Raw genomic sequence first — 25,698 nt, forward strand, 5'->3', positions numbered from 1 at the left:
AAAACACTTACCAAAATGAATTAAATCATAAAAATGTAAATATAACATAAATAAATATAAAATTAAAGCAAATAAAACACTAGAGATGAGTTAAAAAAAAAAGTCAAATAAAAAAATTACTAATTTAAAAAAGCATAATTAAAAAACAATTGTCAACTTAAAATAATTTTAGAGTAAAATATTTTACAAATATAAAAAAATGTAATAAAAGCAAATCAAAATAAAACTAAAATTAATTTAATTATAATGTAAAATTAAAAAATAAATAAAAAGCGAATCAAAATAAAACACCTACTAAACATTTACTAAATCATTAAAATGTAATATTAAAATATAATATATTATTTTTAAAATGATAAATACATAATTTTAAAATAAAAGCAAATTGAAATACAACACTTGCTAAAATGAATTAAATCATAAAAATGTAAATATAAAATAAAAGCAAATAAAACACTAGAGACGAGTTAAATAAAAAAAGTCAAATAAAAAATTAATAATATAAAAAAGCATAATTAAAAAAAAATTGTCAACTTAAAATAAATAATTTTAGAGTCAAATATTTGTAAAATATATAAAAATATAATAAAAGCAAATCAAAATAAAAAAAATTAATTTAATTATAATGTAAATTATAAAGCGAATCAAAATAAAACACCTAAAAATTTACTAAATTATTAAAATGTAATATTAAAATAAACAATTTTAAAAATACGAAAGCACTTAGCAAATAAAAAAAATACATAATTAAAAACAAATAAATAAAACACTTATTAAACATGAATTAAATCCTAAATATGTAAAATGAAAATAAATAAATCATGTTAAAATCAACATGCGAATTACATGCAGATGACTAATTATGAAATATAAACTTAAATATAAGCATGAAATGATGTCTGTAACGCTGTAGGTCGCTGAATGTTTGTGATGATGGAGGTATGTTCGCTCATCAGGTCATGTGTGCAAACAGACATTTCTCATTTCAGCTGCTTCGGTATGAAAGAGAGGTTTGTGCGTCGCGTTACAGCCTAAGATTTGCTCATTTCTGCTCCATAAATCCCCCCGAAAGAATCCAGGAAAGCTGCTTAGGGCTGCTGGGAATGCTGGAGCTCTGGAAGCAGCAGTAAAGCTTTCTGAGGTCACATGTTCAGATCCTTGTGACTCCGGACAGAATTACTGATCCTTCTGATGCAAATATAGGCCAGCCGTGTGCTCAACAGTTCATCAATATAATAATAAACACAAGCATCCATTCCAGAAAATATTACTTTGAATATGAAGTTCATATTTCAATAACTTTTATGGTTCGCTTAATGATCAACAAGAATCTTTTTTACTTTTTTAGTATTTAATTATTAGATTTTCATCAACTCACAAGGAAACGCTGCATTACAGAGCAACAGTTAGTAATTCTTCCATTTGGTTTCAGAAGTGATGCAGAAATCACTTAATTATCATATTTATATATATAATTTATTTTATACTTATTTTATATAAATATAAAATAAATTAATAATAATAATATTAATAAATAATAAACTATAAATTACATTACTGTTATTATTAAATAAACTCAAATATTATTATTATTACATCTTAAAAATTAATATAATTTTGATTTCTTATAAATTAATAATAATAATAATATATTTGTATAATTTAAATAAAAATTTATTTTAAATTATATTATTATTATTAGTAGCAGTAGTATTAAATTAATAAGTAGATTAAATGAAATAATTAAATGAACATTTTTAATTTTCTATAAATTATAGAAATAAAATGATTTAAATTAATATTAAATTATTAATTATAATTTATGATTAATTTAAATAAATTATTTTATATTTCATTTTAATTAAAATGAACTATAAATTATAATAGTAATTGAATTAATTAATTTGTATTTAGAAATATTTATTATTATTTTATTTAGAAAATGTACTTAATAATAATAATTTAATTAATTTATTTATTTGTCTAATAATTTATAAGAAATTAAAATAATTTTAAAATGTAATTATTAAATGTAATCTTAATAATCATGTAAATAATTTATTTGTATAATAATTTATAGGAAATTAAAATAATTATTATTTAACGTAAAATAATAATTTAATGAATTAATTTGTCTAATAATTTATAAGAAATGTAAATAAATATTTAATTTAATTATTTAATGTAAAATAATAATAATTTAAATAATTTTGTATACTGTATAAGATAAATAATTATATTAATTTCTTATAAATTATTATAGAAATAAATAAATTATTTAAATTATTATTTGACATTAAATCATTCAATTAAATAAATATTTTAATTTCTTATAAATTATTATTCAGAGGAAACGCCCCTGGTGTATAAATATATTAGGGCTGTCAAGCCAAGCGATTAAAATTTTTAATCTAATTAATTTATCAAATTAATCGCTCATCAAATTTGGCTGAGAAATTACCCAAAAAGATAAAGTCATTATTGCGTTAAATGACTATAAAAATAAATATAAAAAACTATACCTTAAATGGGGTTTTTTATATTAATATGGAAGTATAAAATCATTTTTAATGAAATTAAACTCTATATAAGAAACTAAAACACCAGTAGGTGGCGGTAAATGTCTAAATGAGTAAGCTTTGAGCTTCTATTTGGTTTCAAAAGTGATGCAGAAATCAGTAAAAGGTGAATTGTGGGAAACTGATGACACTCGCCTTTAAAATCTCGAAGTAATGAAGACAGTGGTAGACGGGCGTCAGGAGTAACCGCGGTAAAACGTACTGCACCGCCTCTTTGAACCCTTCACAGATGGACTGAAACACAGAAACACAGAAACACATCATACACTCATACTGACAGCTGAAACGGTTTCCTGGCTCCAGTGTGTGAAGCGTTTCTGACCTGGAGGTAAATGGCCGCTCCAGGTTTGGACAGCTGACTCAGGAAGTGGTCTTGGAAGCCGGTGCGCAGGATGTCCTGCGCGTACGTTTCGTAGGGGTCAAAGGCCAGCTCCTGAAAATGGCCAACACCCGAGAGTTAATAAATGACCCGCAGCACACCCGCCGTGACCTGTATTGTTACGGCACGAGGAAAAACAAGCATGTGTGTGTTTGAAGCGCCAGAGGGTCAGGCGGTGTGAAGCGTGAAGGACGCCCGTGTGTTCTGGGAGCATCGGGTCCGTGCCGTTCTCACAATATACAACAATGAAAACATGAACTACACTTCAATTATTAAATGATACATAAAAGAAACTTTAAAAAAAAAAAAAAAAAAAAAAACAGTATTTGAAATACAGGTAATATTACAGCTACAAAACAATTCTAAAAAGATGATTTATTTAATTATCATTAAAAATAAAATTATTTATAAAAAATTATATTAATAAAAAATAAACAAATTAAATTACTATTATTATTATTATTATTAAATTCAAAATAAATTAATTTCTTATAAATTATGCTAGTATTAAATAGTTACTTTTACTATTGTTAATTAAAATTAAAATATTTCTTATAAATTATATTTATAAAATAAATTAGTATTATTATTAAATGTAAATTTAACCCTAACCCTAAATAAAATATAATAAAAATAATAATAAATTAAACAAATAAATAATAATAATAATAATACATAATAAACTATAAATAACATTACTGTTATTATTAAACTAAAATATTATTATTATTATTATTATTACTACTACATCTTAAAAATTAATATAATTCTAATTTCTTATACATTATACAGATAAATTAAACGATTAAATTATTATTACTTATTTAATTAAAATAATTTATTTTAAATAATATTATTATTAGTAGTAGATTATTATACAAATAAATTATTTAAATTATTAACATTAAATTAAATAATTAAATGTAATATTTTAATTTCTTATATATTATACAAAAATAATTATTTAAATTATTTTTATTTTACATTAAATTATTAAATTAAATAATTGTTTTAATTTCCTATAAATTATAGAAATAAATTATTTAAATTATTATTAAGATTACATTAAATAATTAAATTAAAAAATTATTTTAATTTCTTATAAATTATTATACAAATAATTTAGTACATTTTAAAAATAAAATAATATAATTTAGTCAGTTATTACCATTATAATTTATAGTTCATTTTAATTAAAAGAAAAGAAAGAAAGAAAGAAAAATAAAATAATTTATTTAAATTAATTATAAATTATAATATTATTAAAAATAATAATAAATCACACTAAGTTTGTTGAATCATTAATTCTTTGATTTTCATTAGATGTAGCTATTGCACTTTGCAAAAAATAATTAAAAACAATCACATAAATAATATTCACACACATATATATATCAAAGTGTATATATGTACATTTGTGTGTGTTTATAATATTTATAAATCACATATTCACCTCAGCAAGGTCTTCAAAACAGCTGCCGACCAGCGGATGAGGACTAGTCTCATCTGTCATCTCCACCGTATCTTCAATTAACCCCAGCAGCTTCACCGTCACCTCGTGGATGTCCACGATACGACTGAAGATGTTCTCCACGTCCTACAGGAAGAGACACCAGAGTGAATCCAGCTGCCGGAGGAAGAGGAGCGTGAGGATGAAGAATCTGCGACTCACGTGAGGGGAGAACAGCATGGTGTTGGAGGCGAACGGCTCGCGGAACACCTTGATGATGAGGTTGAGATCTCGCAGATACTGTCGTACCTCCGCCATGAACGCTTTCACCAGGTCATAGTACATCTGCTCCTCTGACGCCGACGGCTCCTCGTCCATCAGAGGAAACACACTGATGTCCTCCTCAACCTGATGGAACATGTCCATCAGCACCTGCAACCATAGCAACAGGGGCGGAGCTTGAGCAAGAGCTGGGCGGAGACTGAATCTGTCATTTGCTTGAACGTTGATGTGTTTAGTTAAAGCTGCATGATTAATAACAACAAAAACATAGAATAAAACTGAAGATTTATGCGGTTTGATTAAATATATGTATGGCGCTTTAGGGGGTCTGTTAAAAGTCAATGTGATCAGGGGAGGCAAGTTACCCGCTGTAACTTTACACACTTTTTAATGTCATATTTTTTAATATTTGCATTGTTTTATTTTTGTTTGTTTTTTTGTTTGTTTTTTTGAGGAGGCACTACATCCCTTGACTCCTTAAAAATTAAAAATTAAATATTTTTTATAAATTATCATATTTATAAAATAAATTATTAATAATATAAATTTAACCATAACCCTAAAAAAAAAAAATAGTAATAATTAATAGACTATAAATTACGTTAGTGTTATTATTAAATAAACTCAAATAGTATTATTATTATTACTACTACATCTTAAAAATTAATATAATTTCTTATAAATTATACAAGTAAATTAAATTATTATTATTTAAATAAAATAATTTATTTTAAATCATATTATTAGTAGTAGTAGTATTAAATTGATAAGCCAATTAAATAAATTATTTTAATTTCCTATAAATTATTAAACACAAAATTATTTAAATTATTATTATTAAGATTAAATTAAATAATTAAATTTAATATTTTAATTTCTTATACATTATTATACACAAAATTAATTATTTAAATTATTATTTTACATTAAATAATCAAATTAAATAATTCTTTTAATTTCCCATAAATTATTATACAAATAAATTATTTAAAATATTATTATTATTAAGATTACATTTAATAATTACATTTCTTATAAATTATTATACAAAATTGATTATTTAAATTATTTTTATTTTATTTTACATATTATTAAAATTAAATTAAATAATTATTTTAATTTCATATAAATTATTTTACAAATAATTCAATTATTATTATTTGACATTAAATCATTCAATTAAATAATTATTTTAATTGTGACTGATTAATCTAATTAATTGCAAATTAATCGCACATCAAATTTGGCTGAGAAATTACCCCCAAAAGATAAAGTCATTATTGCATTAAACGAGAAAAGCATCAAATAGACATTACAAAAATAAATTTTTGGGTGAACTATACCTTTAATGGTTTTTTTAATAATATGTAAGTATGAAAATTATAATGAAATTAAACTATATATAAAGAAACTAAAACACCAGGTGGTAGGTGGCGGTAAATGTCCAAATGAGTAGAGTCATTCATTTGATTCATTCAAACAGGAATTAAGTAAACGGCTCTCTTTATGAATGAGTCATTGAATCATTGACTCACTCCATTGATTCGTTCAAAGCACGGATTAGAAGAACTGCTATTTTTATTGGCAAATTGAGCAAAAGCAGAAAATAATGTGTCTAAAATATAACAATATTGACTTCTTATTTATTGAACTGTTGTATTAAATTCAGTATCACATTTGCACTCGTGCTATTCAGGACAAAAACAGCACTCGTGCGATATTGCTCAACTATATCATGATATAAATATGAGACAAAAACTAATAAAGTGTCATTTTAGGCTCATTCTAACTGCATTATAGGCTCCATCATGCAGTGAGATGTTGCCCTGCTTCATGTTCAGTGATGTCATACCTTATCAGCACACATGGCCACTGTGATGTCCTGCTGCGAGATCTCATAATGGCGAATGTTTCGTACGTAATTTCCCGCCAGCTTCAGTATATCCGCAGAGATGTACTCCAGCACCGCCACGATGTACACGGACACCTGATGGTCAATTTTGTACCCCAGTACCTCCTGCAGGAGAGACCAGAACAATCACTGTGATGATCACATGATCAGTTTATTAATGAACACAGGAGTGCCAGTAAAACACACTACAGAATGAAGAGATTTTGGGTTCATGGTTTCAGGGAGCTGCAGCGCCCTCATCAGGACATCAGCGGTACTGCTAGGAGAACTACTGAACTACACATGATAAACTATTTTAGACCTCACAACAAATATGAGCAGCAGGATATGATGTCATAATCCAGGGCTTCTGTTATAATGATAAATAGTCTTTTAGCTGAAGTTTATACTTGTTTTTGATCATGTTTGATCATCTGTGAGGATTAACTCTTATCATATCTGATTAACACATTTCTAAGGCATCTAAATGATTGATTTTTTTTAGCAAATAAAAGTCTTTTAGTATAATCGTACAAACGTCCTCCTTCAGCTTCATGTGTCTGTAAAATCTGCACTGATTTTTAATGCAAGAATAACTGATATTGTTAGTAATATTTCAAATGAGCTTCACTTGATTATCCAGACATCATTTATTAGAAAAATCATGAGTATCAAATATGATAATCAGGCTTTTGATGAAGGTTTATTATATCAATCATCATTGTATTGCATTATGTGTTTTAAAACTACAGTTTTGATCATAAAACCAAGCATTTAAACATATTATTGGAGGATATTGATATTTATATGAATTTTATGTAAGTATCTGCTTTTCATCTTACTTTTTGTCCATATAAATATCAGCATCTGCAGCAAATTGCATATTTTTGCTCAGTTTGGGTCTGTGAATAAAATTGAGCTGTTTTTTCCTTCATATTCTCACTATATTTTAGCCATAAAAGCCTGATGTATCAAATATGAAAACATATATACAAACATTTTTTTTGCTTCTGTCTAAAAAGGTTAAATAAACATTTAACCGCTTCGTTTGAGAGAACTATCATCGTAAACAGAGGAACTCAAAGCTCTCGACAACTCGTCAAAATAAAAGTTCGATTTAACTTGACAGAAACATATCAGTGTTGTACAGTAGAATTTAGATAAATAAAATTTAATAATTTATTATTAAATTAAACAGTAAAGTTCTGTTGTGCAGCACATTGTTTGACAAAATGTATATAAATGTAGATAAATTAAATGGTATGCGTTCATTTTATTGCCGGAAAAATAAAAATACGGAACAGAATTTCTGGAAAAAAAATAAATAAAAAAATCATAAAAATATTTTTTTTAATTAAAAATTTTTGTTGTTTTTAACAATTCAATTAATTAGACATGCTTATTAATTATTAAAATGTAATTAAACCATTAAAATGGAATACAGCAAAAATAAAACAGAATTTGAGGGAAAAGAATAAAACGTATATCACTGAGCCCTAAATAAAATGTAATTTTTTGTTAAACCTTTATTAAATTGTTGGTAAATTAGATAAGTTTCATTATTTCCATTGATTAGACATACTTTTTGATTACTAAAATTTAATTTAACCATTAAAATGGAGTCCAAAAATAAATAAATAAATAAATAAATAAATCTAATTAAAAAAATAAAAAACAGAATCCAGAAAAATTAAAATAGAAAAAAAGGAATTTGGGAAAAAATTAAAACAGAATTTAAGAAAAAATAAAACGGATTTCATAGGGCCCTATGTCAGGCTTTACAGGTTTAAATGTGTTTTTGAAATAATAATTTGCTTCAATGTCTGCTCTCCTGCTTTGTTGTGTGACTGTTGAATTTCGATTCAATTATGTCATTAAAAATAGGGCTGCACAATTAATCAAATTTCTAATCGCGATTACAATTACGGATGCCACAATTATGTAATCGTTCAAAAGGTGCAATTACAAAAAAGCCCACTTACATTATTCTGCATGCTTAAGATGTTTTTTTTTTTTCTTTCTACAGGTTATCTTAACCATTGTTTTAATTTTAGTTTTAGAATAACATTATACCACCATGCATATTTTTACTTTTTTTTATTTAAAGAAGAAACCAAACCAATGTATAGTTGGAAAGTTTTCAGGAAGAGTGTTTTCAGCTTGTTTATTTTCATATAAAAACATGGCATACAGTTCAAACAATGGTATAAAGCTATTCAAAACGTAAATTGTGATAATCGTAATTAATAATTGCAATTAAAATTTCAAGGGAATAATCGACAATTATGATTTTGTCATAATCGTGCAGCCCTAATTAAAAATTCAACATCCTGCATTTCATGGCCAATTCACACTCTGAAAGTGAAAGTGTCTCAAACTCACGTCCAAAAAGACAGAAGCGTCTATATTTATCTTCATAGATTGTGATAAATTTACACTGTATCCCAACCAGTTATGACATGATGAAATAAATCACATCTTTTCAATGTTAATTCTGTGAGTTTCAGTCCAAACCAGCTGCAACAAGCAGAGATACGGCTGTATTGAATTGTTCTGCAGCAACCGTGACTTTAAAGAGGAACTATTATTCCCCTTTACATCTTGGTGTTATTTTTGGGCTCTACTAGAACAGGTTTTCATGCTTGAATGTTCATTATTTTCCTCATTGTTGCAGCTCCTCTCTTCCCAGTCTGTCAGTAACGCTCTGTTTAGTTCCTGTCTCTATTAAGCCCCTCCTTCTGAAAAGCACAGTGTGCTCTGATTGGTGTTTGGGAAATGTCCCGCCCCTTACCAACTAACTAACTAACTCAACTAAGCCCCGCCCCTTTATCTAGTATACGCCTTGGGCGGGAATTATTTAAAGACACATGCATTACCTTCAGAAGAGGATGGATCTTATCCACCGGCAGGGCTAAAGGGTTCCTCCTCTTCCTCTTCTCTATAGCAGCCTGAGCGTCTGCGATGGCCCATTTCTCTATCGGGTGCGGGAAACTCCTCTGCACACGCTCCTGAGGAGCAACAATCACGTATGAGATGGCGAAACCAGCAGAAATAGAAAGCAAACAGAGTTTACATGTGGGGCGTCACAGGATAAAGGACTGAGGGATGAAGGACGATTCTTTCACACAGTACAATGCGAGAGAGATGAAGAGTGATGATGATGGCTGTGAAGCTGAGGATGATGATGATGAAATCTAAAACCAGAGAACAAGCGGAGGGACCCGACCATGATAAACCAGCGGTTTAACATGCTCTGTGGTTGAGGTCTTAACCACAAACTAAAGCACCTGTCCATCTCACAGCTGCCGTCTGTGAGCAACGACCAAACACACAAAAACAAACATGTGAACATGAGTTAGTGAAGATCATAAAGCCGTCTGAAACACTCGTGGAGGAAGAAATAAGAAACACATTAAAGCCAGTCACACAGTTTTAGATATACATTATAATTCACTAAGATGAGTCCCATGATGCTCAGTGTCATGAAGCAACACGCCTCTCTTGCATCATAACTCGATGTGTTTTTCATATTTTGTGGATTTCAGATTCAGATCTCAATGTGGGCGAGTCTGGCTCATATTTCACCTTATAAAGAACAGAACGCCTATTTTAAGGAATTATTTGCACTTGTTTTCATTCTGGAGTAATGATGCTGAAAAATCAGCTTTGATCACAGGAATAAATTACATTTTACTATATATTCATATAGAAACAGCTATTTTAAATTGAAATAATATTTCATAAGATTTTACAGTATTTCTGATCAAATAAATGACTTGCTGATCTCAAACATTTTGAACGGTAGTCTTATTTTATAAGCTACTTTGTGATATTTTTATTGATACAGATCAATATGCTACTAATAGAACTGAATATCATTCATGTGCTGCAGTAGCGTATGACAATGAGGTCGCGAAACACGGAACCGGTGAACATGATCAATCTGACCGTGTGCATTTAGCTCTAAACTCGTGCTGGAATGCAGTTAATGTGTTGGCAGCGGTTTTCACGGTGACGGCGTTCACCTCCACGTCCTGTACGGTGCGCGGCTGTGCCTGACAGAGCGTGTTGAGCAGCACCAGGATCAGGCCCTCGATGTACTGCAGCGCCTCCTGCTGGGACGACAGCTTTGGGTGCACCTGATTCAGCACCTGAAACACACAAACAACACAATTACATAAACATGTGAGCAACACGTGAGCAATATGTGAGCAACATCTGTTCAACACTTAAGCAACATCTGAGCAACATATAAACAACATTTGAGCAACATCTGAACAACATTTAAGCAACATTTAAGCAACGTCTGAACAACATTTGAGCAACATTTAAGCAACATCTGATCAACATCTAATCAACATAAGCAACATCTGAGCAACATCTGATCGACATCTGATCGACATCTGATCGACATCTGATCGACATCTGATCGACATCTGATCGACATCTGATCGACATAAGCAAAATCTGATCAACATTTAAGCAATGTCTGAACAACATTTGAGCACCATTTAAGCAACATCTGAGCAACATTTGAGCAACATTTAAGCAACATCTGATCAACATTTAACCCTCTGGAGTCTGAGGCTGATTTGGGGCCTGGAGAAGTTTTGACATGCCCTGACTTTTGTGCTTTTTTCAGTTGTTCATAAACATATTAATGGAAAAAGTGTCATTACACTGTATTCAGCACAAACTAGGCTACAATAATATGTAAGGAACATGTATGTACATGTTTGTGTTTTTGAAGGAATAACATTTATGCGTGGTTATTGAAAAAACAAAAAACTTAAATCACTGAAATAAGGCCAAAAAAAGTATATTAAATCTGTTCACAAGACTTTAGGGTATTTGAGGTTGTAGTTTTTGCTTCAAAATTATGTAAAAATTATGCTGCCTACTCCTTCATATAAAACAATATATTGATTTAGTTTTTGTAATACACTTTTTGCCAAGAAACACAGTATGCGTGGAGGTGTGAATCACCACTGAATAATGGGCCATTCTCACCTGAGAAAACAAAAGAATTGCATAGTAATGAGCTGAAATGACTTGCATATTAATGAGGCATTTCAGTCAGGTAGGCTGTGAAAAAAACCTTCTGTGATGTCTCAAGCTCATCATGATATATGAAACATACAGAAAAATATTATTACAATATAAAGTAATGGTTTTATATTATACTTTAAAATATAATGGATTTCTGTGATGCAAAGAGTCTGAATATAGGCTTTTAGTTTAAAAGCATGCACATTTGGAGAAATATTGGATTCTCATATGCTTATGTCAATTTTCTATACAGAGGAGTTATATTTATTTAATATTCATTGTCATTACTATGAGCGCTGGTGTTTTCAATTCATCCTTGAAGTCGGAGGGCGCTCTCTGTGCATTTTTAGTCAAATTCATCTAAAAGAAGAAGAGGCTATTCCATGAATGGAGTTTCCAATTCATACTGATCGCAATACCTTTCTAGTACCGGTATATCATGCAACACTAGTCTGAACAACATTTGAGCAACATTTAAGCAACATCTGAATAAAATATGAGCAACATCTGAGCAACATAAGCAACATCTGAGCAACATCTGACCAACATAAGCAACATCTGATCAACATCTGATCAACATCTGAGCAACATCTGAGCAACATCTGAGCAACATCTGAGCAACATCTGATCGACATCTGATCGACATCAACAACATCTGATCAACATCTGATTAACATCCGAGCAACATTTGATCAACATAAGCAACATCTGATCAACATCTGAACGACATCTGAATGACATCTGAGCAACATCTGAGCAACATCTGATCAACATCTGATCAACATCTGAGCAACATCTGAGCAACATCTGATCGACATCTGATCGACATCTGATCGACATCTGATCGACATCAACAACATCTGATCAACATCTGATTAACATCCGAGCAACATCTGATCAACAACTGATCAACAACTTATCAACATCTGATCAACATAAGCAACATCTGAGCAACATCTGATCAACATCTGACCAACATAAGCAACATCTGATCAACATCTGACCAACATCTGAGCAACATCTGATCGACATCTGACCAACATAAGCAACATCTGATCAACATCTGACCAACATAAGCAACATCTGATCAACATCTGATCAACATCTGAGCAACATCTGATCGACATCTGATCGACATCTGATCGACATCAACAACATCTGATCAACATCCGAGCAACATCTGAGCAACATTTGATCAACATAAGCAACATCTGATCAACATCTGATCAACATCTGAACGACATCTGAACGACATCTGATCGACATCTGATCGACATCTGATCAACATCTGATCAACATCTGATCAACATCTGATTAACATCCGAGCAACATCTGATCAACAACTGATCAACATCTGATCAACATAAGCAACATCTGATCAACATTTGATCAACATTTGAGCAACATATAAGCAACATCTAAACATTTGAGCAACATCTGTGCTCTGAACTGCACAACTTATGGTTAAAAGATCACAATCTCGATTCAAACCCCCGCGCGATCTTATTCCTAAATGACAACAATTCACCTCTGTCTGTTAAACCTTCGACAAGTACAATCACAGCGAAGATTCAGATCTGTGTTCTGATCCAGAGAGAGCAGTTGTCATGTTTAAGTATGAAACAGTTTTCAACCACACAGCATCATTATTTCTGTCTTACAATAATTCATATTATCACAGAAGTACTGGAATGAAAGTTTATTGTTCGGATATAAACACTGATGTCTACGGTAGCAATCAAAATAGATTAAATCACCTTTTGAAAGTCACTCGATGCTTCAAATAAAGTTTGTATCATTACATTGTTACACCAATAGGTGGCGACAAGTGACTGTTAAACAAATGTATGTCATTGAATCATTCATTCAAAAGATTCATTTAAAAACGCTGATTCATCCAGTAATGAAACAAGTGAAATATTTATGAGTGAGTCAAAAACTAAAAAGTTAAAAACTATAGACATTAAAACTAACAAAACAAACAAAAACGAATAAAAAATGAGAGAAACAAACAACTTTAAAATCAAAATCAAAATGGAAAATAAAAAAAACAATTCAAAATATTAATTAAAAACTATCAAAACAAATCAGATGAGTGTCTTTATTCTTCCTCGCACCTAAATCTGAGTGCGAGACAGTTTCTTCAGCTCCCACGATGAGATATTTTTAAAAGCGCAGCCTAATACAGCCAGAGACGTACAGCACAATCTGAGGGATTGTGGGTATTCTAGTGCAGTCTGCCTGAGGACGTCTTCCTGTTGAGACATCGTTCAAATATGACACACACAAACTCAGTTCCTCATGTGAAGTCTCAGAGTGTCAGTGGGTTTCTGTGTGAGAGCTCAGGGAAATCCTCAACACAAACTACCGACGCTAACTAAACCACAGCACAGTGATGGGCAGCTGTCAATCAATCTAAACCACAACAAGCCTCTTCACGCATCAGTCAGAGGAGCAGAGAAAGCACAGTGAACATCACAGAAGTGCAGAGTCAGCAGCACTCCTCATGACATCGCAGTGGAGCGACTGCATGTTCAGTAGCGATACAGAACGCTCGACTTCTCCACAGTTATGACAGGAATTTTACTCAGAAACCGCAGCTAGTACAGGCCTGCGTTCACACACGCGAACACACTTTACCCTGCTGTACCACAGTACAGAATCCAGCCGCTGCAGTGACGACGTCAGACGCTCGTGTACAAACACGGTCGGGTTACTGGGGCAAGAAACATCCGCCACAGCTAAACCAATAAAACTAATGATGACGGAACAGAATCAAACTCTGATTCATCCTGATCAAACTTCATGAGCTCATGAAAATATAACAATGCATGAACTACTTCATAAAAATGTAACATTTAAATAAATACATTTTAAAATAAAACCATCAAAATGAAACGCTTATTAAAAGATACTTAAGTCAAATATTTAAAATTAAAATAAGTGAATAATTTTAAAATATAAACACAACAAAATAAACCTTAAAAATAATTAAATCATACAAACACATATTATATATATATATATATATATATATATATATATATATATATATATATATATATATATATATATATATAATTTTAAAATAGAACAAAATAAAACTTACTAAATAATAAATCATAAAAATGTCAAATTATAATGAGTAAATAATTTTAAAACAAAACAAATCAAAATAAAACTTACTAATAATTAAATCACACAAAACGTAAAATTTAAATTTTACATTTATTTAAGAACTATCAAAATACACCTTACTAATTAAATCATAAAGTAAAATTAAAACGCATCAAAATAAAACACTTATTAAAATGTAATTAAATTATTATATTATAATAAATTATTATATTATATTATATATATTAATAATTTAATTAATTGCATTATTTTAAAATAAGAACTATTAAAATAAAACTGACTAAAATTAATTAAATCATAAAAATGTTAATTATTAATTAAAATAAAAACAAAACAAAATAAAATTACACAAATGTATATAAATACATCATTTTAAAATAAGAACTAAATAAAACATTAAAAAATAACTAAAATAAGTAAATAATTTTAAAATAAAACAAATTAAATCACACAAATGTAAAATTTAAATAAACATATTTAAGAACTATCAAAATAAAACTGACTAAAATTAATTAAAAAGTTAAATTATTAATTAATTAAAATAAAAACAAAACAAACCTTAAAAATAAATAAATCATACAAATGTATACAAATACATAATTTTAAAATGAGAACAAGCTAAAAACTTATTAAAAAATAAATCATAAATGTCAAATTAAAATAATAATTTTAAAATAAAACAAATTAAATCACACAAATGTAAAATTTAAATATACATATATTTAAGAACTATCAAAATAAAACGTACTAATTAAATCATAAAAAATGAACGCATTTTAAAAATAAAACAATCAAAATAAAACACTTATTAAATATATAAAAATAATTAAAATAATTATAAAAATAATTAATTTCATTAATTACATTATTTTAAATTAAGAACAATTAAATTTTAATTAAATGAATTTAATTAAATAATAAAAATGTTAATTAATAAATAAATCAAATATACCTACTAAGTCAATAAGTAAAATTTAAACAAGTAAATTATTTTAAAATAAAAAATCATCAAAATAAAGCACCTACTAAAAAAGATTAAATATTTTATTTGCTGACCTGCATGTCATGTGAGAGAACTGTGAACAATCACCGTCTCTAAATCACTGAAATATTACCTTTAAATCTCAGAGGGATTCAAGTCAATATTTCAGCTCAAAGGGGTTTGTCTGATAACTGACTGACGCTGGTTATTTTGAAGACATCAGAACATTATAAAGTGCACATGGCTCTGGTTCTGTCTTCTGATTGGTCAATGGTCAATCCAGTGATGATCTAGCACTGTAAAGACTAACTATTAACCTCAGTTTACATGCCACAACTAGTGAAGATACACGACACCAACCAATCAGATTAAGAAAAGCGCCACGCTGCTGATAACACGTCTGAAACCGCAGACATGTTGACAGACAGACAGTTCAGGGTGGACGTTTTCCTTTTGCTTTCTGTTCCCATGCGTTTCAGACGCGTCTGCTGCTTTGCACTTGGATCACATGCCTGACGCTTCATTCCCAGCATTCCTGTGGCGGCACTATGGCGTGCTGGTATTTAGTGGGAATGTACAGTACAGTATGCTGACAGTGTGTGTGTGTGTGTGTGTGTGTGTGTGTGTGTGTGTGTGTGTGTGTGTGTGTGTGTGTGTGTGTGTGTGTGTGTGAGAGAACAGTCTGTGAAAAACAGCAACACACACTCGGCCTGTTCTCATTTACAATTCATGCATGAAACTTAAAGAGGTCATAATATGCTTTTTTCCATGTTCATCTTTCTTTAGTGTTTAATGTTGCTTTTTAAGCATGAAAAAGCTCTATATCAGCGTCACCATTTCTAAACTCCCTGAAACACCTCTAGTTAACAAACACGTCACAATATTCCTCATTTAAATAATTCATAAGCAAAATAAAGGGGCGGGGCCTGGTTGAATTAGTTAGTAGTGTGTTGAAGCGCTCAATACTGAACTTCAGTGTGTAACGAGTCCTGCAGTGTTTACGAAAGACAAACACTACAAACCTTCAGAAAAAGGAAGCTACAACAGAAGGGCGCTTCTGGCTTTGATCAGAGCTGTTATTGCACAAACGAGTCTCCGCTGGCCTGTGATGCGTTTCCTTAGAATCGCACCATGAGCCGTGGCGTCTCCACTGAGCTCTGCTGAGAGAGACGCGCTCCTCCCTCATGAGGAGAACCAGCAGACTGTCAAACACGACCACAAACCGACAGGACACGACGCTGGAGAACCAGAACACTGGATCAACTTCAGCACTGATGGATAGAATGATAGATGAATAGAACGATAGATAGAATGATGGATGGATGGAATGACACAGAACGATAGAAAGACAGAATGATAGAACGATGGATAGAACAAAGGATGGATGGACGGATAGAATGATAGATAGAATGATAGAACGATGGACAGATGGATAGATGGATAGACAGACAGAACGATAGCTGGATGGACAGAATGATGGATGGACGGATAGATAGATAGAAAGAACGATCAATAAAAAGATGGATGGATGGATTGATAGAATGATAGAACAATGGATAGAACGAAGAATGGATGGACAGATAGAATGACAGATAGAATGATAGAACGATGGACAGATGGATAGATAGCTGGATGGACAGAATGATGGATGGATGGATAGATATATAGAATGATAGATAGATAGATAAATAAAAAGATGGATGATGGATTGATAGAACGATAGATAGAATGATAGAACAATGGACAGATGGATAGACAGAATGATAGCTGGATGGATAGAATGATGGATGGAACAATATATAGAATGATACAACCACAGATAGAACAAAAGATAGGTATAACGATGGATGGATGGACAGACAGATAGATATATAGAATGATAGATAGATAGAAGGATCAATAAAAAGATGGATGGATTGATAGAACGATAGATAGAATGATGGATGGATGGACAAAACGATAGAACGATAGATAGACAGAACAATAGATAGAATGATAGATAGAATGATGGACAGATGGATAGAGAGAATGATAGATAGAATGATAGAATGACAGATTGAACGATGGATAGATAGATAGAATGATAGCTGGATGGATGGAACAATATATAGAATGATAGAACGACAGAACAAAAGATAGATATAACGATGGATGGATGGATGGACGGATAGATAGATAGACAGATAGATAGATAGATAGATAGATAGATAGATAGATAGATAGATAGATAGATAGATAGAACGATAGATAGATAGATAGAATGACAGATGATGGATGGATAGATAGATAGATAGATAGATAGATAGATAGATAGATAGATAGATAGATAGATAGATAGATAGATAGATAGACAGATAGATAGATAAAATGATAGCTGGATGGATGGACGGAACAATATATATAATGATAGAACGACAGAGAACAAAAGATAGATATAGCGATGGATGGATGGATGGATGGATGGACGGATAGATAGAACGATAAATGGACAAAACGATAGATAGATAGACAGATAGATAGATAGATAGAATGATCAATAAAAAGATGGATAGATGGATTGATGGAATGATAGAACAATGGATAGAACGAAGGATGGGTGGACGGATAGAACGATAGATAGAACGATGGATGGACAAAACGATAGATAGATAGATAGATAGATAGATAGATAGATAGATAGATAGATAGATAGATAGATAGAATGATGGACAGATGGATAGATGGAATGATAGGTAGAATGATAGAATGACAGATTGAACGATGGATAGATAGATAGAATGATAGCTGGATGGATGGATGGAACAATATATAGAATGATAGAACGACAGAGAACAAAAGATAGATATAACGATGGATGGATGGATGGATGGATGGATGGATAGAACGATAGATAGAATGATGGATGGACAAAACGATAGATAGATAGATAGATAGATAGATAGATAGATAGATAGATAGATAGATAGATAGAACAATGGATGGAAAGATGGATTGATGGAACGATAGAACAATGGATAGAACGAAGGATGGATGGACGGATAGAACAACAGATAGAATGATAGAACGATAGATAGAACGATGGATGGATGGATGGATGGACGGATGGGTGGGTAATAGATAGGTAATGTATTCAATGATCCCAAAAACTATTTGGACACTTCAGCCAAAAATAAAAATGAATTTGCATTAAATCACAAAATATCAATTCTTCAATTTTTGAAAAATATGAAGCAATAAATATATACTGTTCAAAACAAATGCAAAATCTCCAGAGACTCGTCCACAATAACACATTCTGGTTTGAAAACTCATCTTTTTCTCTCCGTTTTGTCCTTTTTGAAAATGTTCTTCCAAGTGGATAAACGTGAAAACACTGTTTAGTCATGTGACTCATACTGTACTGATATATATATATATCTCTGTTTATACTGGTATTGTGCCTGTTATGTGCTTCACATGTTTCTCTGCACACTCTTCACATCACAGTCCTGCAATGACAAAGTTTCCTGGCGATTGTGTCCTGCGGCAGTCGTGTTTCACACCAAACATATAACGGTGATTGAGCGCGACCTGAACGCATCAGTGAACGAGAGATATTTTCATAAACAATATGATCCTGCCAGAAGAACAGCGTGCATCATATCAGTACGCTTTTACGAGGTTTCAGTGTGGTTGAGAAACCGGCTGAAAACCAAAGCGGCGTCTGACAGGAGCGAACAGACGGAGGACGGACGAGTGAGTTCTTGAGTTTTGCTGTTGCTATGGATTCAATGTCACAGAAAGCAGCAAGAAACGGCAAGAAAGCTGCCAAGCACAATTGTGTGAGTGTGAGTGTGTCGTCCTCCACAGACGCTGAAACTGCATCCAGCACGCTGCCATTTTGGATCCGCACACAGCAGAGACGGCGGATTCTGATCGGAGTTATTCTAATGAAGACCGAGATCTCAGTTCTGCAGCTGTGAATCTGAACACCTGCAGCTCAATCAAACTCTCACCGTCCATCGACACTGAAATAACTGCACATGAACTCCCATGGAGATCTGTTCATATTCCGATAGTCAGCCAATCTGAGATTATTGAGCCATTTATAAATCTATCTAAATGATTTATTATCCATTGATAAGACATTTCTTTAGGTCATTTTCTATAAATCTTGTGTATTCAGTCATGCACTTCACCAAATAATAGTTAGGCTTGTTATAAATCGATCCAAACCTTGCAGGTTTCATAATTCTCAATATCTTGACCACATATCGAATTAATAACTCCAACAACCTACAACTATAAGTACATCCAAGTTTATACGCAAACATACAGATCACTTATGATATATACGATGTAGCAAATCTCAACCGTTTGATTGTTTATATCGTTGCAAATTGCATTTATATTATCGCACAGTGATATCGATATATATATATATAAAGTTGATATGCAAGTATATCAAACTTTCTTTGCATACAGTACACTCAAGTAAAAATTTATTATATATGCTTAATAGCAAATCTTGATTGTTTATATCATCATTTGTGTGCATCTTCTTTGCTCTCATTATGGAAGCCCATTTCTGCCACATAAAAAAAATCACGCTTTTGAAAATCATAATTATTACATTTAAAAAAAAAATGATTTTATGAAGTCAGAATTATGATATAAAACAGTGAAATTATGAGAAGTCATGAGATGAAAAGTGCAAATTATGACTTAAAAAGTAGAAATTAGAAATAAAAAGTAGAAAAGTAGAAATAAAACAACATGTTGGGTCAGAATTATATGATTAATTACGACTAAATAAAAATTTAGACTTACAAAAATCAAATTATGACATACTAACTTAAAAAAGTCATATTTATGAGATGAAAAGTCGAAATTATGACTTACTAAATGAAAACTTACTTATAAAAATTGAATTATGACATACCAAGTCATATTTATGAGATGAAAAGTCAAAATTATGACTTAAAACATAAAAATTAGAGAAATAGAAAAGTTGAAATAAAACAACATTCTGACATAATTCTGACTTAAAATGTAAAAATTAAAAATAAAAAGTAGAAAAAATATGAAAAATCAAAATTATGACATACTAAATAAAAAATTTAGACTTACAGAAATTGAATTATGATATACCAAATCATATTTATGAGGTGAAAAGTCTAAATTATGACTTAAAATGTAGAAATTAGAAATGAAAAGTAGAACAAACAACATATTATGGCAGAATTATATGAAAAATAGAAATTATGACATACTAAATGAAAACTTAAGACTTACAAAAATCGAATTATGATATACGTCATATTTATGTAACGAAAAGTCAAAATTATGACATTAAGTCAAAACGATGACTTAAAAAGTTGACTTTTTAAATATGATTTGCTATGTCACAATTTTGACTATCGCATAGTGATGCACCGATACATTCTGGCCGATACTGATAACCGATAATTCTTCATATTTGAAAGCCGATAACCGATATATTGGCCAATAAATCTAAATCCAAATTTTTATATAATTTTTGAGAGCCTCACCATTAAAAGCCATGTCCCAAACACAGGATTATAATATTCTCATTATAATTTTATGTAGTCTATATGACAGACTTGCGCTGTACATTGCACTGTATTTTCCTTTTTGAAGTAATTTTAATCATATTTCAAGCAATTCAAAACCATCATGGCAAAGGAAATACTCTATTTATCGGCTTCCTGCAAATGTTCTTATTGGGCCGATACCGACAATATTAAAAATGAACATATATCGGCCGATACCGATATTGTGGCCGATATATCGTGTATTCCTACTATGGCATCATAATCATGTCTTTTTAAATAGTTATTTTGACTCTTTTAGGTCATAATATTGACTTTTCATCTTATAAATATGACTTAGTAATACATAATTTCGAGGTTTTATGTCATAATAAAGATTTACCAACACATGTTTATTTTCTTATGAGGCGGAAATGGGCTTCCATCTTAATATGAACATCAATATGAACATTTTGGCCGATACCGATAATTCTTTATATTTGAAAGCCGATAACCGATACATTGGCCAATAAATCTAAATCCAAATTTTTATATAATTTTTGAGAACCTAATTACAAAAACAAAAGTCTCACCATTAAAAGCCAAAGCCGATACCGATATTGTGGCCGATATATCGTGCATCCCAACTATCGCATCATAATCGTCTTTTTATGTAGTTATTTTAACTCTTTAGGTCACAATATTGACATTTCATCTTATAAATAAGTCATAATTTCGAGGTTTTATGTCATAATAAAGATTTACCAATGCATGTTTATTTTCTTATGAGGCAGAAATGGGCTTCCATGCATTATATCGGTCACTTGCTCTTCAGATATCGGCACTCAGGTATCAGTATTGGCCGATGATAAACTCATATCGGCATTTCTGCAGCTCAAATGGTAAATCATGGCACTGATGTCATGTCCCGTCCCAAACACACAATTATAATATTCTCATTATAATATTATGCAGTCTATATGACAGACTTGCGCTGTACACCGCACTGTATTTTCCTTTTTGGAGTGATTTTAATTATATTTAAAGCCATTCAAAACCATCATGGTGAAGGAAATACTCTATTTATCGTTTTTTAATATATCGGCCAAATGTTCTTATCGGGCCGATACCGACATCATTAAAAATGAACATATATCGGCCGATACCGATATTGTGGCCGATATATCACGCATCCCTACTATCGCATCATAATCATGTCTTTTTATGTACTTATTTTGACTTTTTAAGTCATAATATTGACATTTCATCTTATAAATATGACTTAGTACTACATAATTTCGAGGTTTTATGTCATAATAAAGATTTACCAATGCATGTTTATTTTCTTATGAGGCGGAAATGGGCTTCCATCTTAATATGAACATCGATATGAACATTTTGGCCGATACCGATAATTCTTTATATTTGAAAGCCGATAACCGATACATTGGCCAATAAATCTAAATCCAAATTTTTATATAATTTTTGAGAACCTAATTACAAAAACAAAAGTCTCACCATTAAAAGCCAAAGCCGATACCGATATTGTGGCCAATATATCGTGCATCCCATCTACCGCATCATAATCGTCTTTTTATGCAGTTATTTTAACTCTTTAGGTCACAATATTGACATTTCATCTTATAAATATGTCATAATTTCGAGGTTTTATGTCATAATAAAGATTTACCAATGCATGTTTATTTTCTTATGAGGCGGAAATGGGCTTCCATGCATTATATCGGTCACTTGCTCTTCAGATATCGGGACTCAGGTATCAGTATTGGCCGATGATAAACTCATATCGGCATTTCTGCAGCTCAAACGGTAATCGTGGCACTGATGTCATGTCCCAAACACACAATTATAATATTCTCATTATAATATTATGCAGTCTATATGACAGACTTATGCTGCACATTGCACTGTATTTTCCTTTTTGAAGTGATTTCAATCATATTTCAAGCAATTCAAAACCATCATGGCGAAGGAAATACTCTATTTATCGGCTTTAATATATCGGCCAAATGTTCTTATCGGGCCGATACCGACAATATTAAAAATGAACATATATCGGCCGATACCGATATTGTGGCCGATATATCATGCATCCCAACTATCGCATCATAATCATGTCTTTTTATGTAGTTATTTTGACTCTTTAGGTCATAATATTGACATTTCATCTTATAAATATGTCATAATTTCGAGGTTTTATGTCATAATAAAGATTTACCAAAGCATGTTTATTTTCTTATGAGGCAGAAATGGGCTTCCATGCATTATATCGGTCACTTGCTCTTCAGATATCGGCACTCAGGTCTGAATATGAACATCGATATGAACATTTTGGCCGATACCGATAACCGATAATTCTTTATATTTGAAAGCTGATAACCGATATATTGGCCGATAATTCTAAATCCAAATTTTTATAATATTTTTTTTCAGAGCCTGATTACAACAACAAAAGTCTCACCAGTAAAAGCCAAAGCCGATACCGATATTGTGGCCGATATATCGTGCATCCCTACTATCGCATCATAATCATGACTTTTTATGTAGTTATTTTGACTCTTTAGGTCATAATTTTGACGTTTCATCTTATAAATATGTCATAATTTCGAGGTTTTATGTCATAATAAAGATTTACCAATGCATGTTTATTTTCTTATGATGCGGAAATGGGCTTCCACGCATTATATCGGTCACTTCGTGTTCAGATATCAGTATCGGCCGATGATAAACTCGTAAATCGTGGCACTGGCAACGACAAGGTCATGGGTTCGATTCCCAGGAATGCATGATCTGATACAATGTAGCTCTTTATTTCAGTGAAGTGACTTTGGATAAAAGCATAAATGTACATGTAGTGTGACAGCTGTCTCACCTTGTTGAGTGACGGCACCAGCAGTCCTCTCCATTTGGGCGCGTTCTCCTCACTGTAGAAATCATACTGGAAGGGCGCAGCCTGCATGACTGTGTGTGTGTGCGTGTGTGTGTGTGTGTGTGTGTGTGTGTGTGTGTGAGTGTGAGTGTGTGTGTGTGTGTCTCACATCCACCTGATCTCACACACCGGCTCAAAGCATCCAGCCAGAGGAGGAGGAGGAGGAAGAAGAAGAGCACACCTGCCTAATGTGACCATTGCATCCTCCAGACAGTCCGTCAGGCGCGCTGCAGCATGTGTTATCGATCAGATATCGATCAGATGTGTGTATCAGTGCGCGCGCATCTCCTCCGGGCTCCTCTGTTATCGATCAAATATTGATGAGGTATCGATCAGTCTGATCAGTGACTCCAGTCACAGAAAGCATCTGTTTTCAGGTCCCTCGCTGTTTTGATGCTGATGCGCGTGTTTTGAACAGATCTCAGTGTTTTATTGATCCGCGTTCATTCGGGCGGTTCATGAACATGCGCAATAAAACGCCTCCAAAAACTCTCTGCTCTCGGCGCGTTCCGCGTCCCTCGCTCCACAAGCACAACGACAAACACAAGAGCATCCGATGAAGCGCTAAAGTCCAAACCGAGAGTAAAAACTGAAGGTAGAAAAGAAAGAGTCTCTCCGCGGTTTGAAAGAGACGAAGCAAAAACACTGAGCGTGTGATGACGCAATGACGCACGGCGGCGCAGACAACACTAACGGAGCGCCGATCACTTCAGGAATGTGGAATATAATAAGTATAAAATAATAAATAATAACAATAGATCATTTTTAAGAAGTATAATAATATAAAATATTAAATATACATAAAAACAAAAAAGTACACGCTCACTTTATTTACATCTCTACAATTTTGAGAAATAGAAATCGTTTGGATGTACAGCTTGGTGTTGTTTTCATAAATAATACTGATTTTTAGTTAGCAAATATGATTCATCTCTGTGCTTTTAAAGTGTGATGACGCAATGACGCACGGCGGCGCAGACAGAACTAACAGAGCGCAGTGACGCAGAACGTAGATCACTCCCGTCACCAGGAAAACAGAAGCACATAATATTTTTTTTTTCTTTTCAAATATAATACGTATAATAATTTCTTTAAAATTACATATGCATTATAAAACAAAAAGTGCGTGCTCAGTTTGCGATTTTGAGAAGCTTGATTTTGTTTTCAAATCAATAGTGTCTTTTATTAATACATTTGTTTAATCTCTGGATTTTTTAAATCATTTTTTATGGATGATAAACATTTAAAAATAAATTAAGGAGGGTTTAATGTTGTTCCACTTCCATAATAGTGATTATGTTTCTTGAAAAACCATCGAATGATTTGAAATACATATTCTTGTCTGTGTGATAATATTACTAACGACATTAATATTATTATTTACACACACACACACACAAACACACAAAACAAGCATAATCTAAAGCAAAACATTCAGCGTGAATGTTATCACGTGATAACGAGCAGCAG

General features: G+C 31.5%; 1 protein-coding gene across 2 annotated transcripts in view; it reads right to left on the reverse strand.

The window, feature by feature from the left end:
- The window catches only part of sos1 (son of sevenless homolog 1 (Drosophila)), a 57,281-nt gene extending 32,323 nt beyond the window's left edge, over window positions 1–24,958 (reverse strand). The window contains exons 1-8 of one of the 2 annotated variants that reach the window (XM_048200914.1): window positions 24,172–24,958; window positions 10,607–10,732; window positions 9,458–9,589; window positions 6,543–6,707; window positions 4,631–4,840; window positions 4,412–4,555; window positions 2,902–3,012; window positions 2,715–2,813 (exon numbers count right to left, since the gene is read on the reverse strand). In XM_048200914.1, the coding sequence (XP_048056871.1) occupies window positions 2,715–2,813; window positions 2,902–3,012; window positions 4,412–4,555; window positions 4,631–4,840; window positions 6,543–6,707; window positions 9,458–9,589; window positions 10,607–10,732; window positions 24,172–24,258 (1,074 nt within the window). In that variant the 5' untranslated portion in view covers window positions 24,259–24,958. The remainder of the gene's footprint in view (window positions 1–2,714; window positions 2,814–2,901; window positions 3,013–4,411; window positions 4,556–4,630; window positions 4,841–6,542; window positions 6,708–9,457; window positions 9,590–10,606; window positions 10,733–24,171) is intronic. The other variant, XM_048200913.1, reaches the window with a different exon arrangement.
- Between the last annotated feature and the right edge of the window lie 740 nt (window positions 24,959–25,698).

Source organism: Megalobrama amblycephala, linkage group LG8, assembly GCF_018812025.1.
Source record: "Megalobrama amblycephala isolate DHTTF-2021 linkage group LG8, ASM1881202v1, whole genome shotgun sequence".
Taxonomy (NCBI): domain Eukaryota; kingdom Metazoa; phylum Chordata; class Actinopteri; order Cypriniformes; family Xenocyprididae; genus Megalobrama; species Megalobrama amblycephala.